The 15,678-nt window shown below is 40.9% G+C and overlaps 1 protein-coding gene across 3 annotated transcripts in view; it reads left to right on the top strand.

Moving 5' to 3' along the window:
• The first annotated feature begins 907 nt into the window (after positions 1-907).
• EPB41L4A (erythrocyte membrane protein band 4.1 like 4A) overlaps positions 908-15,678 on the top strand; it is a 264,473-nt gene continuing 249,702 nt past the window's right edge. For 2 of the 3 annotated variants that reach the window (XM_012721936.1, XM_004678482.2), the window contains exon 1: positions 912-1,359. In XM_012721936.1, coding sequence (XP_012577390.1) covers positions 1,261-1,359 — 99 coding nt within the window. In that variant the 5' untranslated portion in view covers positions 912-1,260. Of the gene's footprint in view, positions 1,360-15,678 lie in introns of all 3 variants that reach the window. The other variant, XM_012721938.1, reaches the window with a different exon arrangement.

Genomic DNA, 15,678 nt, shown 5'->3' with positions numbered 1-15,678 from the left:
GGTTCTGGACGGGGCCGGCGCAGAGAGGGCGTGGGACTCCAAGCGCCGAAAGGGGTCCCCGCGGAACTAAGCCCGGCCCTACGTGAGCTAGCCTCGGAGTCTCCCTGGGAGACCGGCACAGGGAGCTGGGCCCGGGCGGCAGGCCGGCTGGCGGCTCCGCGCCGCGCTCGCTTTCTCGCGCAGACCTGCCGACACCTCGCCAGCTGGCCATCCCCGCTCCACTCTTCCGCCCCAGCCGAGACCCCGCCCAGAGGGGCGCCCCTCCTTGGCTACTCGGCCCCGGCTTCTCTCCAGATTTTGTTTTTCCTTCGTGGTCTCCGGGGCCAGCCCGGCTGCACCTGGGCTGCTCCTACCCCGGCCCCCCTGGCGCAGCCGGAAGAACTTTCCCGCGAGCCGCCGCGGCCTGACGCGCCCCGGGACCCCCGCCCGCCTGTCCTCCGCTTCCCGACTCGGGCGCCCGCTACGCCGCCAGCCCGAGAGTCCTCCGCCCGCCGGCGTCTCTGAACAGCCCGGAGAACGCCACCCCGGGCAGGCATTCTCGGAGCGAGAGCTGAACTCGGCCCCCCGCCTGCGGTGGGAGGTCCGCAGCCGGGAGCAGCGCCCGCGGCCAGCTGACCGCCTCGCGTCCCCGTCGGTAAGGAGCCCGCTGCCCTTTCCGATCCACTTCGGGCTTCTTCTCGGTGCCCGCGGGTTTCGAGGGTTGGTGACGACCCTCGTCACTGCTCCTGAAGTGGGATCGGGACGCGCGGGATCCTTGACACAAAGAAGCGGCAGAGCGCTCGGCGTTGGGCAGGCCGGACCCGGGCTGCGGGTGGGGCGGCCGCTGCAAGACCGCGCTCGCGGGGGGCTCCGGGAGGGCGACGGCGGAGTTTCTAGAGTCTTCCAAAAGGGGGAGGGCCTCGAGCTCCTGTCCGCCTCTCTTGCCCGCACTGCCAGGCGACTTTTGTCGTCCCCAGGACTGCGGGCGACGCCTGGCGACCCCGCCTTCGGAGGGGCCGCAGCCGCAGGATGCACGGGGACGCGCCGCCGCGCTCCGCGTCCAGGTTCGCCCGCGCTTCCCCTGGGGCCTCCGGGCTCTGACTCCAGGCTGCGCTGCCTGCCCTGTTCCTTCCGCCGCGCCCTGGACCCCGTCGGGAGCTGGTCTTCGCGCCCTCGCGGCACCCGAGCCGACTGTGAACTAGTGCCCGGCGCCTGAGCGGGAGGGCGAGCTCAGCGCTGGGTCACCGCCTGCTCGCCTAGCTGCGCACGACTACAGCCGACATGGGCTGTTTCTGCGCTGTTCCGGAAGAATTTTACTGCGAAGTTTTGCTCCTGGATGAATCCAAGTTAACCCTCACCACTCAGCAGCAGGGAATCAAGGTAGGCACGGGACGGGAGTTTTCAGGGCGTCGGCAGCCGGCCGGGGTCCACGGCTTTGTCTGAGGGCTGTAACGGATTCGCGAGGCGACTGTGCCTCTCTGCACCGTGGGAAGGAAAGCCACCCCCCACCCACACACATGTGTTCAGGGAGAGGGTGGACGTACAGGCGTGGGTTAACGCGTAGTCTCTTCATAAAGGAAAGTGAGTTTGAAGTCGCAAAGGTTACTTCCACACACTAGCTTTCAGCTGCAAGCCTTGGTGTTGCAAAGGAGACCAAAATTCTTCCAGCACCGGCATCCTCCTACAGCATCAAAGGTCCGTGCAGCCCCCAGAGGTGCAGAATTGAATTTACAGGTTGCATGCAGTGTTGAAGGCACGATTTCCCTTGGTTTTGTGGACGGCGTTTTCTGGTAGTGTTAATGGAGAAGTAACACTTTTATTGGACGGTTGTGATTGTGTTGCCTGGTTTTGTAGCACCTTCCTTTCCACCAGCCAATTGGTTCCACGCCCCTATTTAAGTAAATAGCTGGCAGAGAGATTCGGTAATAGCCTCGTGGGTAATAGCCTCGTGCCAGTTCGTAGGTCATTAAAATGCAATTACTACCATTAACATAGAAAACCCAAACAAAAAGACTTGGGAGTTGGAGAATCACTTCCTTAATTTTGATGAGTTATTATGTTTATACTTGACAACTTTACTTGCACTTGTTTTGCTGTAGCAACAAATAATTACCTAGAGATAAACAATCCACAGTATTTGGTTTTGTTTCCTTTTCTCCTTCAGTTTAAATTCATTCTGGCATTTTAGATAACTTGACATCCGAGCCTGATGAAGAGAACTAGGGTCCTTTGCCCTCAAAGAGAACTGGGCATCTGAGATGTCAGGTTCACATTGCCCAGTGACCTCCCTAGTCTTGTCATCTCAAAAGTTAATCTATTGGCACAGGCCCTGGGCATTTCCTTCTGTGAATCAGTTTTTACATGCACTAGACTATACACTAGAGCAACTGTTCTTGGCTAAATGCTTCAGCTTGGTGTACAGAATTCTAATTTCACAGGTGTCACTGTTATTTGCAAGACAAAAAGGGCAAAAGTAATTACAAGTTAACCCTTTCTTTAGGAAATTGTTTTTAATATAGTTTCCCCAGAAATTATAATAAACAAAAGCCAATCATTGTCATTTGGTCTTTCTTTTGGCTTGTTTCTTTTATATTTTTTGCATGTTCCCCTACACCTCCATCTCCCTCCCCCACCATGAAACAGGAAAAGAACTTACTTTACAAGATGATGTCAGTGTACATTCTTTGGTGTGATGTGCAAATATGCACAATAAAAAAAAACACAATTTTTTGATAATACATATATTCCCTTGTCTTGGGGGTAAAAGCAATTAGAAAAAGGTCAGTGATGCTCTGATATCAGAATGACAAGGAAATCTTCCTGATGTGCAAAGTCCAAAGTCATCTGGACTGCTAGCTTCCTATTGAGTCATGAAAGCCAGGTCTCTGTCAGCTGAGGAACATGCACATTGTTTTGTTTAAGAGAGCAGCCAAGCACTTGGCATCGAATTAAATAATTTTGTCAAAGAAACACGATTCAGAAATCCTGGTGGTACTTCTCATGTTTTACAAATAGGTTGAGAATTGGTGAGTAACCTTTCTATTGCTGTTATTTTGAATAGATATCACTTAACTAAATGATAATTTGAGCGGGCTTGTGTTGAAAGTAATAATTTTGTAACAGGTTTTGGCTTCTTTCAGTGTCACAAGAACATGCCACAATTATTTTGATGGCTATGTGTGTAACTCAGATGTCTGCTGAAGTTAACTACATTATTGTAGCTACCTATTTATTTAAGATATGTACTAATTAAGCATACACTTATGAATGGAATAATGTATGAACAGCATCTTCCCTTGGCTGCTTTGAAAAAACAGCAGCATATTACAGATTAAAAACTTAGTTATTTTTTCAGTTTAGATCAGTTTTTCACTGACTTCTGAAAAAAAAAAAAGGTGTCTTTGTTCCCATGGAAAACATTTTAACTTGAAGATAGTAGTTGTATATCATATTTAGACATTTAAATAGAAAGTCATTTTCTGGTTAAAAAATAATCAGAAAAATAAAACAAGATATCTTTTTGTTACTACTAAAGTTATGTAGACATTTGCCTTAACTTGCTTTAGAGGTAACCTCACCTTGCAAGCAGGAAGTCTTTGCATGCAGTTTGGAGTTTGAGCCTCTCCACAGCTTAAAAAAACGGTTTATAGAAGCTGAATGCTATTGATTGTATGTTGAATCCAACAATATCTTTTAGGTTTTTCTTCTCTGCTACTACCTATGTTGTTTATTTAAGTAAGAATTTCTGCCATGGTTGGTCGCTTGGTTTATTTTGAGCAATACTTGTTCAGGGGAATCTTTGTTACCTCTCTTATAGCTAGTTCTCTGTGCTAGGGGAGGTAAAGGATTTTTTTTTTTTTTTGTTCTCTTAGAAAGCAAAATTTGAATGGGGAAAAATCACAATTTTTGTATATAAATTATCTCTCAAAATTGCTGCTGGAAATATGAACTAGATTACCATTTTCACTTCAGCAAGATTTTAGTCCTCTGATAATGCATTATACACTGAGGTACTCACTTTTCCTTCCATGGATTTGACTAAGTAAGTGAAACCAACTGATAGCGAGATGAAAATTCCATGATTTTTTGTTCTGATGGCTTTGTTGAGATATGCCATACAATTCACATAGTTAAAGTTTATAATCCATCCATTAACTTTTAAAAAATGAAGTTACTCTAGCCATCTTGAGGTTCCCAAGGGAATATTGTAAGTTTTGATGCTTTGATCAGTAGTTTCTTAATAAACAAAGACACTTGGAAAATAGGGACTAAAATTATATGTGTCTCACCAAAAATTATAATTTTCATCCCATGTGGTTTTTTAAAAGAACATTATTTAAAAGATTGGGATAAAGGTGAAAAGTAATAGTTCCTCACAAATCATATTAACTGTAGGTGTGAATAACTATGTCTTTTGATATTAATCACATAAGGTAAGAGTTAGGAACCTTGCTAACATAAGTTGAAGCCAGTAATGATATGTCAGCTTCTTTGTGAATGTAGGATTGGCTGTGGGTCTTAACTGGTTGGTAAATTAGAAGTAATGGGGTAGAAGCACCTCCCTTCCACACACATCCAGGTCTCTAAAATTAAAATACGATATCCAGGCCCTCCCTGTTGGCACAGCAGGTTAAAGCACTACACTAAGAAGCTTAAGCCACTGCTGCATGAGTTCGATTGCCTGCCCCGGAGGTGACCACATGGCGCGGCAGATCTCTCCTGACCAGCCCGCTGCTCCCCGCAGCAGTGTACTTTGTTGATCTTCCTGTTCTACTCCCCACTCTGTCTCTGGTGAATCCTCTCACCCTCTGCATCTCTGGCCTGTACCCCAGTTCTATATGAATAAATAAATAAATCTTAAAAAAATGATACCCATATTTTGTTTTTTAAAATTGGTTTAAAAGTATTTTTCAGCTTTGTTGAGATGTAACTGAAAATTTGTAATACATTTAAAGTATACAATGCGATTATTTGATCTACATATAAATTATGATTGTGAAAGGATCTCTGTCACCTACTTCCTTTTTTTTTTTTTTTTTTTTTTGGTGAGGGCATTTCAATTCTTCTAGTAAATTACATTTATATAATATAGTTACTATATTTTACACTAGGTCCATAGACCTTAAGTGCCCCCCTTATTTTACAATTTTCTTTTCTTTAAAAATTCCTCTTATCAGTCATGGTTTGACAGTAATTCAAAATAATTGAATGGGAAACGCACTGTTCATTGTCTCCAGCAGTTAGTGGCTATCCTTCTCCAGGTGCTTATGCTTTTCTCAAATGATGGTTACCACACTTTTGTTAACATAATTGCACTTTTGTTAACATAATTACTTAATATATTTTAGTATATTTAATAGATTAACAATATTTAATTGTGAATACAGTTGTTCTTATTATTTTTAATTTAATCGTCCTTGAAATTCTTGAATGTGTTAAGCTCAAACTAACTGAACTTGAACGACCTTGAACTGTCTGAACTTGAAAGATGCACAGAAATTTTATTGTTGTAACAAAATACCAAAGAATGGGTGTGCTATAAACAGTAGGAATTTATTTCTTAGACTGGAAGTTTGAGATTAGGGTGCTAGCATGGTTGGGTGGGCCCCTTTTTAGAACTGAAAACTTCTTGGATCCCCATGTGGCAGAAGGGGTTAGTGAACTCTCTTGTCTTTGTTTTATAAGGTTTTGCGCTCACTTATGAGGCCTTGCCCTTTTACCAGAGCTCCTCGCAGAGGTCCCTTCTCCTAATGTCATCAGCTTGGGGGTTAAGTTTCCAATATATGAATTTTGGGGAGGACACAAATATTCAGGCCATAGCTGGTGGTAATAAAGTAAAATCTAATTTGTACAGACAAAAGTTCAGTCTCTGTTTTCAATTAGCCATATAGACAGTGGTTTGCTATTTTTATTAAGACACTGATAAACAAGATGGGAAACTGATCTTTGCTTTTTGGTTTGTGTTGGGTTGTATCTCAGAGTAGGGTCAGGCAGTCTTTGTTGTGGAAGGCAACAAATCTTACCCATTGTAGAACATTTGACAGCATTCCTGGTCTCCACTGAGAGACACTCCTGGGAGCGTCTCTTGTCCAGTCAGGCCAACTAGATGTATTTGCAAATGTTGCCAAATGGGCCACACTACCTTCAGCTGAGAACCAGTGCCACACAGAATAGCAGCATTCTTTATTCTTATGTTTGTGTTCAGACCTTTCATTATATACATACTAGTTTTTTTTTTAAAAAACAACAACAACAAAAACATTGTATTGTTTTCTTAATTGGGAAATATTTATTTACAACACTATGTGATTCAGGGATTTAGGTTTATACTTATTCAGATGTATATTTATTATCACACCACACCTGCAACCAGAGCACCATGAACTCTCCACTATCATCTATTGGGCTCCTTTTCAGCTTCTCTCCCCCTCCACTTCCTACCTTTTTCGTGAAACCTGAATTTAGTCAGATTTCAGGTTTGTTTTCATTTTTTTTTTCTTTATATTCCACATGGTGAAATTATCCACTATTTCTCCTGACTTTTTGCTTAGCACAATTACCTCCATTCTTATCCATATTATCTGGAAGGGCAAGATTTTATCCTTTTTTTTTTAAAGTGGAGTAATATTACATTGTTTATGTGTAACACAACATCCTAATAACACTCTTCTGTTATTGGATACTTAGATTCTTTTCATAACTTGACTGTTATAAAAAGTGCTCTAGTGAACATAGAAGTACATGTATTCCTTCAAACGAGGAGTCTTTTGCATTCTTCAGGTAGATACTTAGAAGTGGAGTTGCTGGGTGACAATGGTAGATTTTTAATCAGGTTAACTTTTGGAAAGCTTCCCTTTTTTCTTTCTTTTTTTGGGGTGAGGGGCAAGTTATGTACCTTATATACCAGTGAAAATAATGTGCTATTTATGTCCTTACTTAATATTCCTTTACTGGGAGCATATAATGAAGTGATTAAAACATGGACTCTGGAGTCAGGCCTTCCTGGGGTTACATTTTAGCCTTACTAATTACTTACCATCAGACCTTCAGAAAGATGTTTCCTTCTCTGTATCTTAATTTCCTCTTCTGTAAAATGGGAAACATTTCATTTGTTCATGGTACCTTGCATTTGTGCAGCACCCAGAAAAAGCAAGCCTTATTCTTTCCCCCTTCTCTAAGTGCCTCATTCTTAATCTTTGGATACAGCCCACTTCATTGTTGAAGTGAGTACCCTCCATGACCTAGTCCTGTTAGCAGATTGTGGTATGCAGAATCACCTGGTCGCCCAAACATACCAGACTCTTGTGTTCTTGCGCATGTTGCTTCTTCTGCTTGGTGTACCCTTGTGTTGGCCTCAGTGTGCACTCATTTTACCTAACATCCTTTAAGACTTGAAGTGTCCATCTGCCAGAGGTTATAAATACTTGTTAGGGATTATAAGTCCTGTTACTGCACTTTCCATAGTGCAGTATTATTTCTGTAATATCTGCCTCTTCCAGCAGCCTACCTGTGGACCCTACCTGTGCAAACTGCTACAGCTGGAGCTGTGCAACTCATGTAATAGATGCTTCTTAATTAAAGTTTCAAGGAAAGAGTGGAGTGTTGCACTGTTGGAATATACCATATTGAAAATTTTCTGGATAAGTAGTTTCTTTGACATTTTACTTTCACTTTGAATTCTTTAATGAAGTGAACTTAATTGTGAAAAAAAATCTGTTGTCAAGATGGTCTTATTTTGGGGGAGAAAATGCACTGGTGCAGTGCCCTGAATGCATACACCTCATTGAAAAGTGACCAGCAGTCACTTTTCAAAACAGATCTTTCTCTCACTCACTCAACAGTTCCCTTTACAATCTGGGAAACTTGAGTCTTTTGGAAGAAGGGTGTTTTCCAAAATGGACAATAGCTCCTCTTACTTCAGTTCTTACCCTTCGTTCTTTCTCAGTCTTTAAACTATTTTTTAAAACAGCATCAGTTGGTTTCAAACTGTGGGTTTGCACCAGCAGGGATGATTGGTGGAATTTTCACTCTTAATTTTGACTTATCTTCCTCTTAAAGATGTATAAACCTCATTTCATGTCACTTAATGGAGAAGACAGTGTTAATAAGTTAAATATTGGATATATTTTAATTATGAATTTACCAGTTCCAGTACACAGTGTATTTTGTGCAGGCTTATTGTAAACATGGAAAATTGGAAATCAGATTTGCCATGCCCCTTCAGCTATTCCAGGCTTTGTCTGTGATGTTTTAGTCATAAGTAAAGCGTGTGCTGATGTCCCTCGGCAGCATCCTTTGGGCTGTAATGAGTAACTGTCGTTTGCTTCTGTGCAACCAGGTTTGCTTTGAAGTCTTCTATAGTAAGGTCTGGCATATCTATTTATTACCTGTCACACTATAGAATAGATGTCTTAAAGTTAGGAACCAGTCAGTTTAGTTTGTAACGCAAAGAAAACCTCCAACTACAATTGGAGTGTCTCTGTTATTCTTAAAAAATGTGCCTTACATTCCTGTGCCCTCTGAGCCATGCATGTATTTCCTGTTTTTTTTTTTTTTTAAGTGAACCAGCATTTTTTTTCCCCTTAATGCTGCCTATTGTTAATCCATTTCTCTGTAACTCAACACTTTTGCTAAGAGATTCCTCCAGAGACTCCTAGTAATCACTGAGGAAAGGGCCTGGCAGTGGATTCTAGATGAGTGAGAAGCTTGTTCCCAATGACATTGAGAAGCCAAGAGGACAAGGGAGATGGTGTCAGGCAAGGAAAACCAACAGTTGTACAGTGTTGGTCCCCAAAGACAACAACCAAAAAGGTCAGTAGCAGGAACTAACAGAGGAAGGAAAGAAATAGAGCAGCACATTGTTTGGAAGTGTTATATTCTGAGCATCTGAGAAAGCATCATTAGTGATGCCGAGAAGTCCTGATATTTTGCAGAGAGTACCAGAAGTTGGTTACAAAATGCCTTATTTAGAAGTCAGCTTTCCAGACAATAACATGAGTGATGCTCAGGTTCCTGAATGGTTCCTGGAAACTGAGTTTTTCAACCATTCTGGTTCCATGTTGTCCTTCATTCCGAGCTGCATTTGAGAAGCAGTCTTGGTCCTCTGCTGCTTCGTTATGCCATTCAGCATTGATGCAGTGATTTTTCTCCACCATCCTCACCATTCCCAACTTAGTCAAGTCCCTTATTCTCATGCTGGACCAGCTCTTAATTGGGACATTGTCATGGTCACCTTCAGTCTCACTTCTTCCTACTCCTGCCCTGCTTGCTGGTCACATGTCTCCTGTGAACCAGACTGCATTGCCTCACCTATAAATTAAGGGGTGTGATACTGGCCTTTCAGCATGATTGTGAGAGCATGAGAGAAGAACTTCAGGCACATGGGACAAAAGGTGCTAAATAAATTATGTCCACTTTATGTATGATCTATTTTTTTGCTTATAAATTCTTTTTCTGAGTCCAGTTTAGGACAGGTAATCCTCCTGCCCTGCGCAAAGTGACACTGGATCTCTGAGGGGCATGACTGATTATTAGAAGTGGGGCAGCATGGTGGTTTATGTTGTGAAATCCCTTTATTTGCTTACATGGCCACCAGGCCACCAGGCTGGTTAATCTCTGTATCTGATCCAAATTTTCATCTTCTAATCTGACTTATATTTCTTTTTTTTATTAAAAAATTTATTTATACATGCAAGGTTTTATTTACTTATACACATATAGGTCAGAGGTGTGGGGTGAAGGGACTCACCAGAGACAGAGTGGGGATCAGAATAGGTGGATCTACTGAGATACACTGCTGAGGGGAGCAGCGGACAATATGGGAGAGGTCTACTGTGCCATGTGGGCTAGCTACCTTGTAGGGGATCAAACTCATGCCATAGTGGCTGGGCATAGCTTGATAGCACTGACTTTAACCCCTGCACCACCAAGGAGGCTCTGACTTGTGTTTCAGATTGCCTGTTATATATCACACTGGTGCTTAAGCCCACCATCACTGCAGGGACTGCACCACCCATGCAGGGAGCTCCCTATAAGCCCACTTCTTTTCCTGTGCTCCCTCAATTGGCAAATAGGCTACACTCTATACTTATAGACAAGTTGCCTTGATTCTTGTTTACAGAGATTCCATTGCAAACTGCTTTATTGTGAGGCATTCAGGGCTAGGTGAGGGGATCCAGGTCGGTTGGGGACATTAAGGTCCTCATTTCTTTTCCTCTCTCCCGGGCTCTGCCATTCCTGGGAATGTGTCATTTGTAGGTGGTAGCTGATGACTTGAAGAACTTGGATATGGCAATAGATGAGACAGGAGTCATTCCTGAGCCACTAAGGCAATGGGATCCATAGTGGCAGCAGATCCTTTCTGGAACAGTGGGCTGTAACAGTCTTAGCATTCTTCATAAAAAAAAAACAAACAAAAAAAAAAACAAAACAATTAACAGTAAATTAGAAGATTATTTTCTGTGCTCTCATTTCTGTTCCACCTGCCTATGTGCCTCTTTCATGCAACGTACTGATTCTTACTAGCTCCTTCACAAGGTAGGTATGTGCAATTCAGCAGAGAAAACATTTCTGGTTAAACAATTAACATAATATTTTGAGAAACATTTCCTGCGAATTCCTCAGGGCAGCCAGACCTTGTTTCTTTTATCTGTGGTTAAATCCAAGAACCTTGGAGAGGGCCAGGCACTCAGTAAAGAGTTTTCATCTTTGAAGAAGTATGGATAGAAGAATTGGTTTAGTTATGCTGCTGCTGTTACTTTTGAAACTTGTAACCTTACTTGAGCATTGAGATTTTGAAAAACATGAGATACAAGCTCTTGAGTGTTGCTATTTATATTGTGTAAAAGGTTTGCCTTTGTTCTCACAGATACTTTGATAACTCTGAAAAAGAAAACTTTGTTAGGTAGAGATGCACCATGTTAAAAAAATAGATTTTATTTAAGTATATATGTGATATTCTTCTATTACCTTGAAATATACTCAGAAATCCTTGAGGTTTGTTTTGAGTGGTGGGATGTGCAATATTTTCCTCTTAGGAAGATAATGTAGATGTTGGAAGACTGTTACCAAACTGTTACTCAGCGGTCTTCCAACCCCACGACTCCTTTCAACTATAACCTTTCAGGATTCCTAGCAGGGTTGCAGCATGTAGCCTATGGAGCATCTCTGGCTTTATGGACTAACATCCCTCTGTAATGAGTGAAATTGTGGTAAATCTTACTTGTATTGAAACTGGCATAATGTAAATGTTAACATTTTGTCAGGATTACACATTTCAAAAGTGGTAGTAATCAAATACTTGAAGAAACCCAATATACATGCAGCCTATGGGTGTCTACCATTGTGAAGATCTCCCAAGCAACTGGCATCTAGATGAGCCATGGCATGATAAAATCTGTCACGTAAACTTGTTTCCACATGCCATTGCCTTTTCCTGTCAGCCATTCATTCTTTTGCCCAGTAGTTCTGGTGTCTACTTCTTTGCATCAGACCTGTCTGTGGTCACCTGTCTCTCATTAATTCAGCCCCATGGTGTTCCCTGAAAATGCTGCAGGCACCTGTAGGAAAATATAGAAGCAATGGCACAAATTACAACAGACTTGACTTCACTTTTAATAGAAAGGGAAACCTGGCATGGACATTTGGAGTTATCTGGCCCAGTACTTCCATTCTACAGGTGAGGGGACAGAGACTTGATTTGTCAGATCCTGACCTTTACTTCTAGCATTCCACTCTCCTCAGTTCCCACCTGGTCAATTTCTCTGTGATGATGTGCCCTGAGTTGCATTGCAACATGCAAAGGAGGAAGTACTCAGAGCTTATTCAAAAGAACGAGGTCAGATTTATTGAAAATCATTTAGATTGATTGCTAATCCTGTCTCCTTCCATGCATCCTAGTTCTCTCTACATTTTCTCCCCTTAAAGTAAATCTTTACAGACCTAAGTTCTGGCCTGATTACTAGTGTGGTCGTTTCCTTTAAATGTGTGTCAATCTTTCTGCTTAGGTTATGCTAAGGAGAAATACGTCTATTCTAGGAAATACTCTCTCCCTTCTATTTAGTAAAGAAGATTGCTCATATGGAATTTGTTACAGAAAAAATATTACTGCATTGCTTTTTAATTATTTGACTAGAGTAATTATTTGGTATCCTGGTTTCAGAACTCATATCACTCAGTACTTCTTGGTCTTTATTTTGTCTTTACCCTGAGTTGTTAACAGCTTCCTTCTGAATCTAAGAAAGAAATTGAAAACTGATTAGTGACCTTATTTTTGCCCAAGGGTATGAGAGAGGAAAACAGAGAGTCAAAATTGCTCTTTCATTAGGTTTCAGATGGTCCCATCATCAGGAGGCTAATAGATCCTTTCCCCTAATAATGATTATTTCATGCTTCTGCTGCTGTTTACAAGGGCACCTGGAGGAGGTGCAAATTTTCTAGAATTTCTCAGAGGATCTGCTTTTTAACCCCTTGACACTTTTTTTATATCATGTTTTAGGGAGGTTACTTAAATAGGTTTTAAGTGTGAGGATATACAGGTACTGGACAAGAGCTATGGGCTTCTAGTTAACAGATATGAATCTATGTACTCAATTCTTCAAGAGTTTATTCAAAACTTATTGTATACCCAGTAGGATCCAGGATTTCTTGTTGAGATGATGAAATACAGGAAGAATTCTTGCCCATAGAAGTTTTAGCTTTTGGGCTCTCCTTGGTGGTTCAGGGGGTTAAAGCAAAGCACTGTGAAGCTATCTCTGCAGCCACTGCAGCCTGAGTTCGATCACCAGCCAGGGAGGTGACCCATATGGTGTGGCAGACCTCTCTTGTCCTGCCCACTGCTCCCCTTAGCAGTGTATTTCAGTCACTCTGCCAGTCAGTCACTCTGTCTCTGGTGAATCTTCTCATTCCTTCCTCCCTACCCCCCTGATCTCTGGTCTGTATCCCAGTTCTTGTATGCATAAATAAAATAAATCAAATAAATCTTAAAAATAAGAGAAGTTTAACTTTTAGTGGGGTGACATTTACTTATATAAGAACAGAATAAAAATGCACAGTAGAGTACTCACCTATTAAAAAAAGATAACTATATACATACATGGTATGAATCAGCCTGGAGGGTAATATGCATAGTGAAAGAAGTCAGACAGAGACTGTCACTAATATTCATTCATATGTGGTACATAAAGAAACAAATGAATTTAAGAAAATAAAAACAAACTTTTAGATTATAAGATCATCAGGAGAAAAGGAGAAAGGGCGGTAAATTGGGTGAAAAGTGTCAACTGTATGATGAAGGATTGAATTGGGCTGTTAGTGGGTAACTGAATGTAGTATATATATATAGATGTTGATTTATAATGCTGCATACCTGAAACTTATATAATGTTATACTGCATTATTACTTCAATAAACATTAACAAAAAAAATACCCAACAGAATGCAGGATAATTTATAACCAAGTATTGTATTATGTGATGTAGATTCTAATAAGAAATTGTGTTTCTCTATGACTGTAGAGTTGAGGTTACTGGAGGAGGCAGTGGAACAAACAAGAGAGGGCGAACAGTGTTCTAGCATAAAGAACTGAGGGTGCTTAGATGATGGGGGTGGGGTAGTAACAGACATCTTATATCTGAGGAGGTATGAGTTTATTCCCTAAATCATATGAAGTGTGTATAACCAATGTTATCACAATTAAGAAAAAAAAAAGATGTTAGGTTTTTTTGTGTGCCAAGAGAGTCTGATCAGGAAAGGTGTTCTAGAAAGAGCTACTACTTCTTCACAAGATTTATCTGAAACTTTGGGTCTCAGAAGTGTTTCAAGACTCAACATTTTTCAGATTCTAGCAAGATGATATGATATGCATTCCATTTGTTATGCAACATCTCTGGCCAGGTCTGGGCTGGGCGATTATTTCCTAAAATAAGCACATTTATATTTAGGTGGCTCATAATTTGGATAGCTACAGATAGGGGAGGTAAATAGAGACTGTGTGTAGCACAGTCTGCCAGTTTATAGCAGATTTTGAATCAGCTCTCTGTTGTCAATTACATTATATCCAAACTTAAAGCTTAAAAGAACAGAATGTTTAGTAACTACAGATTCTGGTGACCCAGAATCCAGGAGGAGTTTGGCTGATGACTATGGCTCAGAGGTTGCTCTTGAACTGGGCATGTGTATTTGGTTCAGTTTCACTGACAGGAGTGTTATAAGTTCTTACTACTGGGACTTTTTTTATAGGCACTTGAATATTCTCACAATGGCAGCTGACTTTACTCTAAAACGGGTCAGAGAGAGAGCATAAGATGGAAGCCATAGGCTCTTACCTTAATACTTCTGCGGTATTTTTTTAGTCACACCAATCAATCTTGGTGTAAGAGGGGACTGTACAGGGGTATATATACTGATAGGCATGGATTGCTGGAAGTCATCCTGAAGCTGGCCTACCATAGTCAGCAAATGAGTTTTGTATATCAGATTGTGGAAGAGACTGGATATATGTAGATTTGGCCTCACAGATGATGACTTGTAAAGATGAATGGTGCTCTGAAGGTGGTCTAGGATGGCAAGTATGACCATAAAGGAGATTGGTGGAGTAGGATGAAGAATGTTTGAGTAGTAATCAGATACTTGACTCTGTACCAGGCACTGTACTTGGTACTGGGGTAAGAGATGAACTGGATAAAATTGTCATCACCTGGAGCTGGAATTATGCTTTGAAAAATCTAGAATTATGCTTTTAGAAACAATTAGTACTTCATGAGAGTACTTACTATTGCGTGTCTATAATGAGAAAGGTAGACTGAAGAGTAGGAGAGACTTAGAAACTCTGGTTTCTGGTTTTAAACCCTTCATTTCCTAGCTTGGCAAAGTCAGTATTTTTGAGACTTAGTAAATGATTAAATGAATGCTGTTTAAACTGTTAAACTGATGCTTATGTTATCTCATCAGTGTCACAAGCATTGTGATATTCAAAGGAGATAATGACTGTAAAAAAAAAAAACCTCTTGCACAATTTTAAAGTGCTATGCAGTGTTAATAATTATTATCCTGGAGTTCTGTCATTTGCTAACTAAAGACCTTAGCCAAGTTATTTAACTCTATACTGCATTCTCATCACCAGTGAAATAATGAGGATAATAATAATATATATTTCCTAGATTGCTATGAAGGTTGAATAAAATAGTATATGTAAGGGCTTAGAATAGTGCCAAGAGTAGGATAACATGCAACAAATAAATATTAACTATTATTATCTAACCATATAATGATACTTTATAGGAGATTCATAAAAAGTAAACTGGTGAATGCAATGTCTTTAGTCAGTACTAAACAATGAGACAAGGACAGTTTTCTTTAAAAGGTTTTTTTAAAATTATTTGTATATGCATTTGCTGAATAGAAAACTGATTTATTTGGGCAAATTATTTTGAAAAAAAAACAACCACCAATTTTCTCCTCTACCTCTCCCCCTTTTAATTTTCTTTTTTCCCAAAAGTTTATTTTTACATCATTTTGCACATTTTTTTTTTCCATCTCAATTGTAATCCCTGCGGGTTTCCCATCACCAAATCACCCATGTGCCACCACCATAGTCCCGTGCATTTTCCTCCCCCCCCCCATTTTTGATCCCATTCCCCACTCCACCCCCACAAAATGTCTCTGGTCTGGTATATGGTTGTTCATTATTTTTGTTATTTT

This window comes from Condylura cristata, unplaced genomic scaffold, assembly GCF_000260355.1.
Source record: "Condylura cristata isolate star-nosed mole 26May11 unplaced genomic scaffold, ConCri1.0 scaffold00007, whole genome shotgun sequence".
Classification (NCBI taxonomy): Eukaryota; Metazoa; Chordata; class Mammalia; order Eulipotyphla; family Talpidae; genus Condylura; species Condylura cristata.
The sequence above is the reverse complement of the archived record's forward strand: the minus strand, read 5'-3'. Positions and strand labels throughout refer to the sequence as shown.